This window comes from Desmodus rotundus, chromosome 3 (genome assembly GCF_022682495.2).
Source record: "Desmodus rotundus isolate HL8 chromosome 3, HLdesRot8A.1, whole genome shotgun sequence".
Lineage (NCBI taxonomy): Eukaryota > Metazoa > Chordata > Mammalia > Chiroptera > Phyllostomidae > Desmodus > Desmodus rotundus.
Window position 1 is genome coordinate 20,755,089 of NC_071389.1, and position 16,860 is coordinate 20,771,948.

At 54.4% G+C, this 16,860-nt stretch overlaps 2 protein-coding genes across 7 annotated transcripts in view; both read right to left on the reverse strand.

The window, feature by feature from the left end:
• Positions 1–500: 500 nt before the first annotated feature.
• Positions 501–11,323, reverse strand: A3GALT2 (alpha 1,3-galactosyltransferase 2). 2 transcript variants are annotated; one of them, XM_053921832.1, is made up of 5 exons: positions 10,914–11,320; positions 5,857–5,940; positions 5,562–5,651; positions 5,145–5,282; positions 501–2,836 (listed from the first exon to the last, which is right to left on the reverse strand). In XM_053921832.1, exons 1-5 carry the CDS (start codon positions 10,934–10,936, stop codon positions 2,149–2,151), a joined length of 1,023 nt encoding a protein of 340 aa, XP_053777807.1. In that variant the 5' UTR covers positions 10,937–11,320; the 3' UTR covers positions 501–2,148. The 2 variants fall into 2 exon arrangements, with proteins under 2 accessions (XP_053777807.1, XP_053777808.1); XM_053921833.2 differs by lacking the exon at positions 5,145–5,282 and having other exon boundaries at positions 10,914–11,323.
• Positions 11,324–13,728: 2,405 nt separating this feature from the next.
• The window catches only part of PHC2 (polyhomeotic homolog 2), a 91,971-nt gene continuing 88,839 nt past the window's right edge, over positions 13,729–16,860 (reverse strand). For all 5 annotated transcript variants that reach the window (XM_053920068.2, XM_024554541.4, XM_045190800.3 and 2 more), the window contains one exon: positions 13,729–15,125. In XM_053920068.2, the coding sequence (XP_053776043.1) occupies positions 14,971–15,125 (155 nt within the window). In that variant the 3' untranslated portion in view covers positions 13,729–14,970. The remainder of the gene's footprint in view (positions 15,126–16,860) is intronic.

Here is a 16,860-nt window from a genome sequence, read left to right on the forward strand (position 1 = left end):
GGAAACTTGCAGTGATGTTGAGAGGGGAGGCAGATTTTATTTCACATTGTTGGAACTTGCTTGTAAAAGTGACTAGATTGTAAACATCATCAGGATTGGTTTACAGCCAGCACTGCTCTCCTACCTGGGAAGAGTGGAGGCCGGAAAAACTCAAGTCTGTGAGAACAGTACATAAAGGGCTCAGGAGACCTGGCGTGAGACTCCCCTCCCCCATCTCAGTGTTCCCAACTGTCAGACAGGGGCTTGGGGGCTCCCAGCAGTTAGTTACCTTTCCTGTCTCCTTGGCTCTGGGACCACCTTTCCTGGAGGACCTGATGACTTCATGCTCCTATTGGGAGCCTGCATTTTCCCCTGTTGAGGATGAGGAGTCTGGCCAGGAGCCATGGATAAGAAAAGCTCTCTCCTAGATACTGTGGCTAAACAGACCTATGAACCCCAGCACAAAGAAATGCCATTTTTGTGGACTTTGACTCTCCAGGGAAAAGGGCCACAAGGACATGTTTGGAATAATTATTTTATTATAATGCCAACAGAAGAACTCCCGGCCTATAGAAAAGTCATATAAGGATTTATTTGAGCCACCTCTTTAGGACATGCCTGGAAGCAAAATCTCAGAGGGTTGAGAAAATACTCTGAAGAAAGGCAGTTTTTTGGTTCTTTGTACGCATTTAGAATCAAAGGGGGAAAATGTAAGGAGGGTGCATGCAATCCATTGGTGGAAGATTAGGGGGGTGGGAGAAAGCAAGGTGGGGAAATTTCTACAACTGGATAAAAAGCAAAATGGGGAAACACAGAATTTTACATGGGTGGGTACAGGGTAGTCAGTAACGAACATGCACAGGGAGATGGTATGCGGGCAACAAGATAGCAGAGGGCTGGTGGTGGCTGTGCCTTCGAGGGGAATAGAAACGAAAAGTGCCGACATCTCAAAGGTATGTTACCCTAGATACATAAGAATAGCGGACAGGGCTCACTGGAGGTAAAGAATGACCTTTGCTAAGGAACCTACAGGCCTGGGATGTGACTACCCACCATGGACTGCCCAGTTAGGAATTTCTGTGGTTCCTGAGCTTGTCAGGCCTGCCGTGTGCCCGCTGCTTATTGCACAGCCCCTTTCTCATTCACAATAATATTACTTGAGTATGTACAAGCTATGCTGGAGGGCGGGGGAGGTGAAAGTCAAAGCCAAGGAGCTGGAGGCCACTGGGGTTTCTCCCTCTGTGGCCCATGCCCCCAGGCAGTTCTGTTTGGTCTGAGCGGCTCACCTCACAGACTCCTGTAGATTCTGTGGCTTCAGGCATTATGTTCCCTTTTGTGCCTCAGTCTGCTCATGAAAAGCGGGGAGGGTGTAGTTACTAAAACATCCCCTCAGGAGGCATCCCCTGAAGTCAGTGAGGTCAGAGGTGAATGGTCTATATGCCTCAGTCCCCGATGAAAATGAGGGAAAGGAGATCTTACAAGTGAGAAGCTACCTGCCAGAGAGTTTTTTCCCTTTTGTAGTACCTGGTTTAAGCTTTGATTGCCCAGGAATTCACTTCAAAGAGCGTTATCTCCAATAAATACATTGCCACCCCCGACCCCCACTGAGGCTCATTTGTTTTGGAAATCTTGGTTGATTACAGTAACCAGCCACCTTTGGCCACCTGTTTTTTCTCTTCCTGAGCATTACATTTCTGCTCTCATATTTTGAATTCACCAAAAGAGTCCACAAAACCCTAGAACCCTGCCTTGGATCCCAATAAAAGCGGAGCCCCAGGCCCACCCTCTGTCTCCACACCTTGCCCCAGGTGTGATGTGTAATTTCTGGGTCCTGGAAGTAATGAACCTTTATTCTCTTCAGTGTCCTGATGGTTTTTGCTGAAGGGCATCTTGCAATCACGAAAGAAACACATGCGCAGGCCTAACCACTACCTTGTTCAGAGGCTGCGACCAGCACAGAACTCTCAAAGGCCAGGGCGGCCTCCTCCCACATGCAGGACGTGGCAGAGCTGTTTTCGTCCCGTCTCTCCTCGTCCTCCAAAGTGCCCTGCTGCTTCCAGAAGGATCCCCGATGGCTTCAGGGTCTCTCCTTGCTGTTCTGCCCACTCCACATCCTCCCAGGGCCCAAGGTGTCCGTCCCGCAGGTGGGGCGAGGCTTGGCCCCGGCTCCTAGTCGCGCACCAGAGCGTACTCCTTGGGCGCCCAGAGCAGGCGCGGGCGGCGGATCTCGGCGCGCCGGCCTATTTCCAGGCTCCAGCAGAACTCAGGCGACAGCACCTTGGCGGGCTTGTACAGCCAGAAGTACTTGTTGAGGTGGCTCTCGTCGTGCCAGCGCGCCTCGAGGCCGCGCCTGCGGTCCAGCTCCTGGGCCCGCGCGCAGTGCGCCGTCATCCCGCGCACCGCCGCCACGGTGCCCCCGAACAGGGCGCCGTGGTAGTAGAAGTCGCCCTCGCCCGACGCCAGTGCGGCGGCCGAGCGCGCGTCGCGCTCGTAGGGCAGCACGGGCCGCGGCCAGTGGTAGTGCCAGGCGTGCAGCTGCGCCACCGAGTCGGCCAGCGCCTCGGGCCCGAAGGCGCCGCTGAAGTACTGGTCCACGTCCATGCAGAACACGAAGTCCACCTCGCCGCCCAGCCGGCCGCCCAGCGCCGCGTGCAGCGTGCGCATGCGCTCCATCGACACGTCCTGCCAGCGCCGCCCGCGGGACACGCGCTCCACGCGCAGCCGGCGGCCCGGGCCCAGCCGCAGGCGAGGCACGGCGGCCGGGCGCTCGGTGAACACGTAGTAGACCACGCGCTGGCCCACCATGAAGTGCCGCTCGGCCGTCTCCAGGAAGCGCGCCAGGTACTTCTCCAGGTACCTGCGGGGCGGGCCCGGGAGTCACCCTGGCCGCGGGGCCTAGGGGGCAGGACCAACCCCCTCAGCCCCTCGGCTCCTCCTCGTCTCCCCTCCCCGACTCGGACTTCCTGCTCCTCCTCATTCAGGCCTCGGTTCTCCTAACCCTGCCACCTCCAGTCCCTGGAGCTCTTGAAAACTACAATCCCAGAATCATGCAAGCGGATTGAAGGTGATTGCAAATTGTTTGCCACCCCTGCCCTCAGGGGCCCTGTCTTCCCTCCCTTGAACTCCAGCTCTCCCAAGGAAGTGGTGCTGTGCTGGCCTTGGAAGGGCTGGCAGCGTTAGCCTCTGTCTCTTTAGAGCTCTGGGCCTTTGCTTATGTAAGTCCCAGAATTTGGATGTAGCTGCGATGTGAGGAAGCCCAATCTAGCCGTGCAGAGAGGCTGTTTCGGGAGAGGTGCCCCGCCAGTCTCTAGCAGTGGGCTATCCCCGTGGAGACCCAGACACTGGGGAGCAGTGAGGAGCACTTCTGTGGAGCCCTGTTGGAATTGCTGGTCTGCAAAATCACGAGCTACGATGCTGATACATTGTTACTTTAAGTCCCTGAGTTTGTGGTAATTCTTTACATAGATAACAAGAAAGTTCATACTGTTAGAAACTTTGTATTAACAGACTTTGGGATCCCAGGGTTCTGAAAGAAGAGTGATAATGCCGAGTATCTCCGAGCATGTATCACGTGGCAGACAGTGTTCTAAGTCAGTGTGCGTTGTTGCATTTAACCCTCACCGTTTATTATTATCTCTGTTTTTCAGGTGAGGAAACAGCAATGAAGAGCTGTAGTAACTGGGGAGCTGCTGCAAGCATACACATGACTGGTGAGTCACAGAGCTTTGATCTGAACTCAGACTGGCATTGGAGCTGGAACCTTCACCTGTACTTACTCTGTTCCTGGCAGATGTGTGAGGGATTGGAATCAGAGACCTTGGAGCCTCAGCATCCCAGGGTGTTAGACTCACAAAATCTCAGAATTCAGGATCTCAAGGCCCTGGAATTTCTGGATGACCCCTAGGGCTGGTGCAGAATACCCAACTTAGTATCAAGAACAGAAGTGGGGGCACCAAGGCTCTGGGAGAGGCCAGCAGTTCTGCCCACCTGGCCCATGGGTCAGCCCGTGGTCCTGTTTGCCCCCCTGCCCCCTCAGGGGCCCTCCTGGCTTTCTCTCCTTCTAGAGAGTGGGGGTAGGAGTTGAAGGAACTCTGGGGTATCTGATGACAGAATTCCTTCCCCACAATTTCGATATCTCTTACTGGAGGCAAAACTCTGAATTCCTAAAGCAGTCTGTTTCATTATTACAAACTTTTCCTTTAATTGCCCTGAACTCTGCCTCTGTGAACCGTACTTAGGGTCACAGGATCTGATTGCCACTCTCAGCCAGGAGTCCCCTTTGCATCTGGAGAGTGGACATCTGGCTCAGACACCCCTGCTATCCCCAGTGGGGATGACAGTGCCCCTGGGATTTCTTCTCCATCTACCTCTCCGGCTCCTTCTCCATATCTGGGCCCCCTCAGTCCTCAGTTGGCCTCCTCTTCTACAGTGATTCTGTCTTCCACCTGCCTCAGTCACCTGCCCCCATGTCTGCTCCCTTGGCCTGGTCACCATCAGTCTGCCCACTCTGTGAGCACCCCACCCTTCCAGCCCACCTCCAGTGATGGCCTCTCCAGCAGTCCTACACCACTGAGCGGTCAGGTCTGGATCCCTTTCTCAGCGTCGCCTCCTGTCTTCTCTTCCTGCCCAGCTCGGATTCACTGCCTTGCAGAAACCCTCAGCTCCTAGCCCGTTTTCCGCCATCAGGCTTGTTGGCAAGCCTCCCCGCTCCCCTCACTTTGTGCCCGCATCTAGCCGCTGCCCTCCAGTGGGCACTTACTGCAGGCGGGCCCTTTCCTCTCTTCACCCAATTCCCCTCTCTCACCATCGTCACCTGAAAGACGCCATCATTTCCTGATGGTGTCTTTCACCACAGACCCGATGCTTCCAGATGGACCACCAGCCCCTGGGCAGGGTTTCTCTAGGACATGGTTCTGAGCCCCGGGCTGCCTGTGCTGGGTGGGATGGGGTGGGGTGGGGTGGGGGGCTCCTCAATGTTGGTCTCCAGGAAGGACAGGAAGGAGAAGGGTGGTCCTGCCCTCTCCCTGGGACCAGGGTGCTGTCTTTGCCTTCTGCATCACCTAGGGATCCTTTGGCACAGGGAACATGGTGCCACACCACCCGTACCACATGTACGCCCTCCCAAGCCCTGCTGGGACAGCACTGCTCCCCTCCCCAGGCCTTACCTGCCTACAGCAAAGACAGTCAGCCCAATGGTGAGGTTCTGCTGTATAGCCTCTTGCTGGGCCACATCTGGATCGAAAGTGCCATCCCAAATAATGGGGGCCCCCCAGGAGGTACAGGTCAGGACTTCCGGCCGGGCCCTGGCCAGGGCAGGGATGAGAGATAGGTCCATCCGTCCACCCATCTGGCGATGCTCACTGCCATCTTCCCATGCTGGGCCCTAGGGACCCCCAGGTGGGGCATGCCCCGTCCCTAGCCCAGAACTAACCCACAGGGTGGAGAGATGTGTGACCTGCCGGGCCGCTGGGTGGACCACCTGGCTCTGGCAGGGTGGGGGCTGTGAGGAGGGCAGGGACTCTGGAGCACATACTGTAGGGAATATGGGCCATCTTGGAGTGGGAGGGACAGTATCTCCTTACCAGAGACGCAGGAGACCCGAGAAGTTGTCCCTCAGCAGGGACATTCTGGACAACGGGCAGGTGCCCATGGGGATGAAGGTTTCCAGATACCTGTTGGGCAGGGGCAGTAGTGAGGGGCATGCCAGCCTGCTCAGGAGCCCTGTTGCTCTGCTCCTTATAAGGAGGAAGAGCCCACGGGACACATGTGCGGGCTGGGAGAGCCACCAGCCTCCATCCCTCAGGGAGGCACTTGGAAAGGTCCTCTTTAATCCTGCCCCCGTGGGCCCCACCTGGAGTGCTGGGGGAGGGGCTGTACCTGACTGCAGGGAGCCCATACAGGATCAGCCCTGAGAAGCCAACTGCAAGTAGGATCAGCCGCCAGAAGATTCTCTTCCAGGCCCTGGGGGATGGGGAGGGGCATCAGCAACATACTCTTTATACCCATGTTTGTATTTATATACACACAGCTATCTAGACGCACATATGAGAAATTATTTGTGCAATTTAATGTTTCATTTTATTTTTTTTGCAATCGAACGTATTATCTTCACATGGTGCAGTCATTCAGACACAAGGGTACGTGCAGGCAGGGTCTTTCCTGTTCCCAGACACCTAGCCCTTCTGCGTGGAGGCAGCGGGTGTCACTAGTTTCCTTTGTGCCCTCCCAGTCTGTGCACCGACAGGCAGTGTGGCAAACACGGTAGCAGATGCTCTCCCCCACCCCCCTCTCCCCCTTTCTTTTTCTCTTCTTGCCCTGGAATGGTCTTCATCTCCCCCTTCCCCCTCCCCGATGGTAGCACAGTAGACATGCCATTTTGCACGTTGCATTTTCCACTGACTGTTATGTCTTTGAGGTTATTCCATCTCAGCACTTAAAGCGCATCCTCACCCTTTTTTCCAGTGATTGGCAATAGCGTAGTTTACCTGACCAGATAGATCCCTTCTGATGAGCATTTAGGTGCATATCCTTTGCTTTTCCCAGCAGTGCTGAGCTCACGGCCCTAGCCAGGCTCGGGGTTGGTAACACCAGTTGTGGAGTGCTTACACGGGGAAGGGGCTGGGGCTGACTTGGATGGGGGAGAGCCTGGGAGGGGCGGCAGGGCAATCTGTGGCTTGGTGGCTGGAAAGTGACAGCTGTCTGGGACCTAAGGATGAGTTGCTGGGCTTCATGGAGGGCAGCTGTGGTCAAGGACCACGTGTCTGTCTGTCACAGCTCTGGTCACCGGGCCGGGTTCCTCCAGCAGAGCTCAGCAGCCCCATTCCTGGCTCAGAGGAGGTGGACTCTGGGATTGGTGGATGGTTGGTTGGTATCCAGGAAGAGCCCCCAAAGTTGAGAATCTTAATAAGTTCCTTCTGGGGGTCTCATCCAGCTCTCCCCATCCCTGCTGTGCATCCCTGTCTCTGGAGAGGCTGGGCCTTTATGGTGAGAAGCATGGACACTGGGGCCAGGCCCTTGGGTTCGAATCCCAGTTCCCCCACTTATTAGCTGTCTGGGAACTGGCAAGGTTTTGAACCTCTGCCCTTCCGTCTCTTCATCTGTAAAATGCAGGTAACAAGAACACCTACCTCAGAGGGCTGTTGTGGTTATTGAGTTATTACATGCTAAGTGATTCGTACAAGGCCACACATACAGAAATAGCCCAGTAAACTATTGTTATCCCTGAACAGAGAGTTAATGATAATAATATTATTATTCCCTCCCTGCCCCTCCTGTCCATCCGGCCCCCATGGGGACTCTGCCTCTTCATCCTTCACTAGGACCATTCCGTGCTTCCACTCATCCCCCAAACAGCCCCCCAGAACCTCTCATAAAATGCCAACCTGCCTCAACATTTTCCATGTCATACGACCAGGCAAATCCTCAAAGAAGAAATGCACACATGGAAAAATATCCACCCTCCTTTGAAATCAAAGACAGACCGATTAGAACAAGGGGGCATGCTTTGCCTAAAAAAGGAGCACATTTAACAAGGAATGGAACTGGCCACACCGCAGGAGTGCGGTGAGACAGGCACCGTCACGCCAGCCCGTGGGGTGCAGAGTGCTGCCGCTGTTCTTTGGAAAGCTACCCAGCTATGGGAATCGAAGTGCTCAGTCTCCATCCCCTTTAATCTAATGACTTCAGCTTCTGGGAACCTGTGCAGAGGAGAGCATCTTCAGTGTGGAAGAAGTTTATGCACCCAGGCATTCACTGATTTCTGTTCACTCATGCACTCAACCACATTTATTGGGTACAAGCTCAGAATCCAGTGCTGTGCTTGGTTCAGATTTCAGAGGGGAGTCAGACACGGGCCTGTCTTCAGGGAGTGGCGAGAGGAAGGTGGGTGGCCATGAGGAGAGGGAACGGGTCAGTTGTCAGCAGCAGACAGGTGAATGGAATACTGCACAATGAATGCTGTGACAGATATAAATACGAGATGCTACGAGGGCAAATTGGTGCCTGTGCCCTGGCAGGTGGGAAGTCAGGGAAGCTTCCTGGAGGAGGTGACCTTTAAGCGAGGACCTGAGGAATTAGAAGGGATACAGGCAAAGAAGGTAGGAGAGGGGGGAAGGGAGGTCCATGAAAAGGAAAACGAGTGTGCAAAAGTGACCAAACATCTTTTGTGAGGTACCACACCCTCTGTCAGACTTCCCTCCGGGAAGGGGTGGGGGCCTAATCATGGCCCAGGGCCTCTGATGGACTGATATGGGCCTCAATGGTACAGCGACAGAGGACACCTGGGGGCGCTTGGTGCCCCCAATCTCTCCACTTGGATATCTCACAAGCATCTCAAACTTAGTCAGAGAGGGACTCTCGATTTTCCTCAGAAACCTGCTCCCCACTCAGGTCTCCTCCATCCTGGGAAGGGCCATTGTGGTGATGTGCCCATTTCTCAAACTGGAGGCCTGGAGCCTTGATTCCTCCCGCCTCTTATGCTCCATGTGCGGTTCCACCAGTGAGCCCTGTGGACTCACCCACAGACACCGCCAGCCCATCTGCGTGCCCTCACCTCCTCTCGTTGCGCTCCAGGCCACTGTCTGGATACCCCTCGTAGCACCCCTTCCACCCTCCCTGCTTCTGCTCTTCCCCCCAACAATCCATTCTCCAGTGACTTCTTACTGCTCTTAGAACAAAACCTGGGGCCTGGTCTGCGAAGCTCTCTGCGTCTGGCTCCTGCCATCTCTCATGCTCCCCACTGTGCTCCAGCCCCAGCCGCCTTGCTCACCTTTGCATGGCTTGCCCTTCTTGTCATTTGGAATTCAGCTAGGGTTCTCTGCGTGCCCTTTCTCACCCCTTGGCTTCTCTCCCCCATCCGAAGTCTTTGTAAAGTCCGGCGCAGCTCCTTGCCGAGCACTGGACTCGGGCATTGTGTGTCCGGGAATGCTGTGGGTGTCCCGCAGACACCTCAAACTCAGGGCTTCTCAAACTGCATTTTGCATTTCCCCTGATCTCTCCTCCTGCATTCTCCATTATGGTCCCTTTACTCAAGTGGGACCTGTTCTCCCTCACCTATGGCCATTCAATCACCAAGCTCCATTGCATTTGCCTCCCCCATAGAGCCCTAAGCTCCCTCCTTAACACCCCACTGAGCTCTTCCTGCCTCATCATTTCTCATCCAGATGGATCCTGCAACTGTCCTCCTGGTTTGCATCCTGTGAAGCGTCCTGGACTTGCTTTGATTTTGTGGCCTCTCACCTCCACATCTTTGCCCAGATTGCTCTTTTCCCATCAGCCACCACCAAGCTCCCAGTCATTCCCCAATACCCAGCTTCCCCCTTTGGACTCCTTCCTTGACCTTCCCGGCCAACACCTGCTCTCCCCGGAGCCCCTCCGCGCAGACCTCTACTCTACCACATGCCAGACCGGACTGTAGCTGGCTGCCCCGCTAGGCCACGTGTTTTCTGTTTATTAGACTTTGCATTCTTGGTGCCAAATCTGCAGCCTGCCTCATGGTTGGCGGCATTAATAATTATTTGTTCAGTAAAGTAATGAGGTAATCAGTGGGTTCCATCTTCATTCTCTTTCCTCAACTGATAATTTCTCCTTTGCACTTAAAATTCCACTTTCTTTGCCGAGAGTTTTATGTCCCTGTCTCATGGAAGCCTGACCACGACCCCTTGAAGAAGATGCTGCTGTTACCTCTACCTTATGAAGGAGGGAACTGTGGCTCGGAGAGGTTACTCAGTTGCTCCGGGGTGGGGGGGGTGTCACACAGCTACTGTATTCCGCTGCGTAATGCGCACCCACTTTTTGTGTGAATTATATATGGGATTATTATGCCCATGATATGTAATCATTATACCCATGCATAATGTGCATCCTTACTTTTCCTTCAAAAATTTGGGCAAAACAGTGTGCATGATACACAGCAAAATATGGTAGTAAGTGTTGGAGCTGACGGTTGAACTTAGATCCAACTCGCAAGCCAGAGCATGGCATTTGGGGCTCCTGATGACCTGGCCTCAGCTCAGCCATGAGGCTCCTCTTCCAAGGGTCCTGTTATTATTCCCCCACAGGCTTGGCTCCTCCCAAGGCTCCGCATGTTCCCTGCAAGTCAGTGTCTTTCCTGCAAAAACCTCTCTGTCTCCTCACTCTCCAGCTCCATGCTGGGCTCCTGGAGGGCTGGCCGCACCAGGGCCTCTCCGGCTTGCTCCCAGAGCACGACTACTTGGGAGGGAAGTCCGTCTGTGCTTCCAGGCAGGAAAAGAGTGGAGCGGACTTCTCTCTGCTCTCACCACCGTTGGGACCCTGCCAACCAGGGTAGGACAAGCCGATGCTTATCTTGGGCACTGGGCCTCAACCAGGGCAACCAGGCAGAGCTGGCCACAGGGGGTTCAAACTGTCAGGTCCGGGAGGTCTTTGAGACCCAGGCCTGCAGTGGGCACCAGCCAACTCCTGCCACCCTTTCCATGCCCTGGCCTGGGAGCCGTAATCCATAAGGCCCCTGCCTGACCTGTCCCTTCATGTTCTTTTCTCAGGTATTTTCCAAAGGACTCCCCTGCACCCCTCTTGCCCTGTTCCCTCCACTCCCCGGAAGCCCACCCCATGCCCTGTTCCCTCCTTCCTTTCAAGAAGGGATTAAAGGTCAGTCATTAGTTCTTAAATGGGAACAAACTTCCAATCCTGGACAGTCACTCCCAAGGGAATGTAGAGACTTCTCAGTTATGGTGGGGGGTGCAGCCCCGAGGTCTTCGTTCTCTGGCTCATCAAGGGGCTCAGAGTTAAAGGAACAAGATGATTTACCCAGCACCCCACAGGCTACAAGGTCTCCCAGATCTTCCCCCGCCATCCCTACCCTTCAGCACTGTTGCTTCTTGGAGTTACCTTCTCCCAGGACCGCCTTGGTGACCCCACCCCAGCTTCCCCACCACACTGGCAGTGCCTCCACTCACCTGAGTCCGTCTTTGAGGGCCATGTCGAGGAGCTGGTGGGAAAGCCTTCTAAGAACTCAGCTCAGAGCCAGGAAACAAATAACCAGTTCCTGGTGACCGGGACAAAGCAGTCACGGGCCATCTGGAACCACACCCACGGGAGCCAGCAGGGATGAACTGCCTTTAGTGGGACTTGCTTAGGAGCGGCACCTGCTGGAGAAAGCTGGCCCCAGGGTGGGGCGGGGGCTGGGAACCCCCTTGGGGCCAATCACCTGGGAGAGAGTGGACCTGAGTAAGGCCAGCTCTGATTGGCAGAGTTTCAGAGCTATTCTGCACTGACTCCTCTTTCCTTCTGGTCTGGCCAGGGCAAGACCTGCAGGTCGGGCCACCCAGGGAAACCTTGCTCTGCACGGAGCTCCGGACAGGGCCCCAGGGCGCCGGCTTCCCACCTGCGATCTTAGACAGTTCACCCTGGGGAGTCCTTTACCCCCCTCAGGAAAATGGGGTGTAGTCACCCAGTCAAGAGTCAGAGCCGCACGAGAGAGTGGCACGGGATTGGTCTGGAAAGTTGGCGCCGGGCAGGGTTTCTTAAATGTAGTTTGTGGTCTGTCCGAAGGCAATGCAATCAGTTTCATGGATCGTGACCAAGATTTCGAAAGTAAGAACAGGAAGAGAATTGAAAATATCAAAATATATTGTATGTAAAGGTAGGCATTGTTTTGTGAAAGTTTGTTTCAATTATATATATTGAAGTATGTACATGAGGGTTGGAACCATTTTGTTAAACTCTGGATCATGACCAAAAAAAGGTACGAAAAACTCTGTGTGATGTGTAAACAGGAGCAAATACATATTTACGGATGCACCCTTCAAACTTCCGATAGGTTGGGGCCTTTCCCCTGAAGTAAGGGAGTAGTGCCAGTATTTACCCGTTTAAGCCAGTTCCTCAAATGCACCATGTCCTCCTTTAGGAGTCTTGGTTCCCTCCCTCTCCACCATCCACATAAATACCACCTCAGGTGGGGCCTGGGTCTCCTCGTCTCGCAGGAAGGGAAAACCCGAGGTCCAGAGTGCACCCTGGGCACCTCTGCACTAGGCCCCTCAAGGTTCCTTATGCTCTCCCCCTTCACCTTCAGCCCAGGGGCCTATGTGGGCCCCCATCCCGCTGGCCATTCCCTGTCTCTTGGAACAACCAGCCAGACCTTCCAGTCCTGGAGCCACCCTCTGGGTCATCAGCTGCAGGCACACTTGGGAGATACGGCAGGATTGGTGGCGGGTTTGGGGACAGACCACTGCAGTAAAGCAAATGTCTCACGAAAGCGAGTCACGTGCAGTTTTTGGTTTCCCAGTGCATAGAAGAGTCATGTTTACACTGTACTGTAGCCTAGTGAGTGTGCAATAGCATTGTCTAAAACAACGTAATACTTTAGTTTGAAAATATTGCTAAAAATGCTGTCATCTGAGCCTCCAGCGAGTTGTGATCTTTTTGCGGGTGCAGGGACTGCCGACTGATCAGGGTGGGGACTACTGAAGGCCAGGGTGCCTGTGGTGGCTTCTTAATTAAGACAATGAAGTCTGCCCCATCGATCGACTCTTCCCTTCCCTTCACAATTTCTCTCCAGCACGTAAGGCTGTTGGGTAGGATTTGAAACGCACTGAAAAACTTTCAACTCAGTTTGTCATATTCTAAATCCTTTGTTGTCATATCAACAGCTTTCATGGTACCTGCCCCAGGACTAGACACAGAAACGGCAAGTGAGCGAATGCTCTTGAAAAAATGCTTGCTGGAGGCAAGGTTGCTACAAAGCTTTAACTTGTAAAAAGTACAGTATCTGTGAACTGCAATAAAGTAGTTTGTTTCTCCTCCCCTTCCAGGTATTAGTTACATTTTAACAGGCTTTCTGGAAAGGCCTTATCAAGACGTGGGTATTGGCTCTTTCTGTGGGCTCGATCTTCTAGGGCTACCACCTCGGCCCTTAGACTCTCTGATTCAATGGGTTGAGGCCTTGGCCTAAAACCTGTTTTTAAACAAGTGGAAACACTGTCTTAAGGAAAATCCTAGAGAAGGCAAGGAGCAGGAGGCCAAGCTGCCCCCTTCTTCCTTTCCCCTGGGATAGATGGATAGACGCAGGGAGATTTTAAGCTCTGTGCAGGCAGGCACAACGGCATCTCATTCCCCACCAAGGCGTGTTTTCCAGCACAAGGCCCAGTTCACAGAGGCACAGTCAACAGAAGCCACTGTTGGCCGCACACACTTGTTCCACCCACTCCCCTGCAGCTGGTCTGCACTCCCAACTTTGTGCATCTGCCTTTGCGTGAGCTGCCTGGGCTTGGAACACCCTTTCCCTTCCATGTGCGGCTTTGGTGTTACCTCTTCAAGGAAGTTACCCATTCTAATAATTTGCTATTCCAACATCCAAAAATGCTCAGAAAGTGCTGAGTGATCCAAAGCCATTCCCAGGGCCATTCTGGATACTGAGCAGCACTGACCAAAGGTGTCTGCAACGGGTGAGAGCCTGGGTTCTACCTCGGGTGTTCCAGGTGTTCCGGGCCCACGAGTGTCTTGTCTCCCCAATGGGAATGGCAGGAAGGGGACCTCTGAGCTGAAGGGGCTCTGGGCCTTCCACTCCAGCAGACACCCATGTGAAGAACGTAGATCGTGCTGCTCCTGTGGGAGCTGGGACTAAGACAGCCCTCGAGTGACCTGGCCCAGGGAAGTGCAGAAGATACACTGCCCCAAGCCAGGGGCACCCCTCTCCTTATGGGTGAAAAGGAGCCATTTGGGACCTATACCTGCAGGGACAGGCATCCCCAGGAAAGAAAGGCACAGAAGAAACAGATTTTACAGATTTATTTTTAAAAAACAAAAACAAAGGTTAAAAAAGTCCTTCATTTCCAACCCTGCCTGGGGTGTGAGCGGGGAATAGAACAAGCTGAGGAAGGTGGCCACCCCCTTCAGGGGAGAGGCCCACTTTCCCCCTGGGGAGCCTACAGAGGACAGACAGGGCAAGTCAGAGGCAGGCCCTCGCCCTTCCTGCCCCGCCTCCTCGGTAGGTAGCTCTAATTGCTGCTAACAAGTTCCAGAGGCCAAGTGTAGGAGTGGGAGGCCAAAGGCTGCCTTCTTCATGGTGGTCTCTCCAGCTCCAGCTCGTCTCTCCCCTCAGAGGTTCCCAGGGCGGGAGGGCAGGCAGGAGGCTTAGCCTGAACCAGCCCCCCACCGGCAGCTTTCTTAATGTTGTTTATGACACAGCAGGGCAGTCAGGGGGACTTCACAGTGTGGGGGAGGGGCTTTGGAGACGTCGTGACCAGTCTGGAAAGGAACAGCTAACCTTCGTCGCTTTCTGATCTCGCCTCTCTGCACCGGGGCGGCCCTTCTTTTCTACTCCCCATCCTGAGGCTGAGTGGAGTCCAGGACAAAGCACTAAGTGGCTGCTACAAAACACCTGGAGATGCCAGAGGGTGGCTCTGGGCCTGTCAGTCCAGGCTCCCACACAGTCACACAGTCACACACACAGCGTTTAAGGCGTCTGTGCCAGCAGGCATGGCCAAACTGGGCCCAGCTTCTCTCTCTCCACCTGCAGGGGGCTTGGGGGAAAACACCTGGCTGCTTCAGAAACAAGCCGAAGGGGGAGAAGCTGGCAGCAGGAGGGTGAGCCAGGCCTGGAGAGACAAGTGGAAGGCAAGGGCTTTCAAAGCCTCTATCCAGGCTTGACGGCTGCCCTTGGAAGTAACCCAACTCAGGTTGGGGAGCCCTGACCATATACCCCCTGGAAAATGGGGGACAGAGAAGGGAAGAGAGCGGGGCTAGAGTATTGGGACTTTGGAAGAAGCCAGTGCTATCATTATTTACAAGCATAAAGCCCCATCGTCTGCGCCACCTACCTCTCTGCCCCTCCCACAGAAAGAAAGGCCCCTGAGAGCCATTGGGAGGTACCAACACCTCCTCACCAGCTGAGCCCCACAGGGAGAGCCCCTGCCCTTGATCGGCCCTTGCCTGGGCCCCTTAGGAATGTCAGTCTGGCTCTGTCCAGCTGGGAGGAGGCGTCCTGGGCCGGAACCCCGGCTGCCCTGGCCAGCCCTAGGAGTCCTTGAGCATGTTGATGCGAGCGTAGATCTTGAGGGCGGGCCCCAGTTTGATGTTCATGGCGCTCATCAGGTGGTCTTCCTTGAGCAGCAGCAGAGCCTGGCCGTCAATCTCCTGGGCACGGAACTCCTCGGCTATCTCCTGGCAGCCTGACGGGACACCACCAGAGACAGGGTCATCCAGAGCTACCAGTGTGCACCCTCGACAGTCACTGCACTGCAGACACGTCGGTTCGCTTATCCTCACAACCACCCCTTGTGACTTGTGGCTCAGTGACTTGTCCCACACAGCGGGACTGCGGGATGGCCCCCCGACACCCACGCCTCCTCATTCACGCATGGAGTTGTTCAGAGCCCCTCTCCTCCACGAACTGGCTGAACTGGAAGCAGTGAGGTGTTCTGGAGACGGCAGCTCGTGACTGGGCTAGGCCATGAAGGGCATGGCAGCTTCCACCTCGCTCTTTTACTCTGGAGGAAGCCAGCTACCACGTGGTGAGCACACTCAAGCAGCGCTCTGGACAGACCCACGTGGAGAGGGGCTGAGCCCTGCCCACAGCCAGCCCCCTATGCCATGTGAACGAGGCACCGAGAAGTGAGTTCTCCAGCTCTGAACCTTCAGACAGGCTCTGGCTGACATCTTCACTGGGATCTCATGAGAGACCCCATCCACAGCTGTCCAGCTGAGCCACTCCATGTTCCCGACCCACAGGACTGTGAGATAATTACTGTTTTAAGTCACTAAGTTTTGGGGTGACTTGTCTCACAATAAAGATCACTGATGTGGATTTTGGCACTTAGAAGAGGTCTGCTGTCGTAATGAAACCCCCAAAACGTGGGCATGGCCTCGGGAGTGCCCTTGGGTGGGAGCTGGAAGGCCTGCGAGGAGAGTGTGAGTGAGCGCCTAAGGTGCTCTCTGATGGCCTCTGAGAAACCTGGCAACCTGTCGCTGGAGGTAACACGTAAGCTTCATGTACCTACTGGCCTGAGTGCCCTAGCGGACGTTTTGAGACAGCATGTTGACGGTGCTGCCTGGCTTCTTACTGCTGCTTCCAACAAAAGGAGGAGGGAGGGGTGAAGTACAGGAAAACTGCTAAACATAAAGGAGCCAGGGTTTGCTGGCTTTGAGAATCCCTACCCCCTCCAGGTGGCAAATGATGCTAAAATTGAGAAACGGTCTCTAGGCAAATATCAAATCCAGGGCGTGGTCACGAAAACATGGCCCACAGATGAAACTGAGGGCGTGACTCAAATCTCCTGTTAAGACCCCAGGAAGACCGAAGGCGCTGCCTTGGAGAACCGTTTGATCAGAAGGTGCTTGAGGGACTTTAGGGACGTGCCCACAGGTCCTCTCCGTTCAACAGCAGGGCTCCTCTGACTGCAACGGGCACTGTCCCTCAGCTGCAGAAGCCCAATGTAGAGAAAGGTTTCTCTTGAAGACATTTGTGGGTACTGTTCTAGTCTAATGAAGTGAGCCCCCAACAAGATACATGGGAAGCCCACAAAAGTTTTAAGAGAATCGTATTGGCAGAAGTGCTGCTTACTTAAACTGAAGGGGTTGGAGGTAACACTACCTGAAAAGCAGCAGGAAGCAGGCTGAGAAAACTGCTCCACGGTAAACTCGGGTTAGCTTTCATGGGGAGGAAATGACGACCCAGGGGCTGGAACCAAGAGTTAGAAGAGGGCCATTTCCAGGCTATGAGTCCTCACCAAGGAAATGCCATCATGTGCCCTGCCGGATTTCAGAACTGGTGTGGCTCGTGGCTGCTGTGTCCTCCCTGTTTTTTCCCTCTTTGAACGGGCACGTCTACAGCAGTTATCCTATACCTGTCCCACCCACCATACCCTGGCATTTATGGAGGGAGGTGGATAACCTGACTGTAGTTCT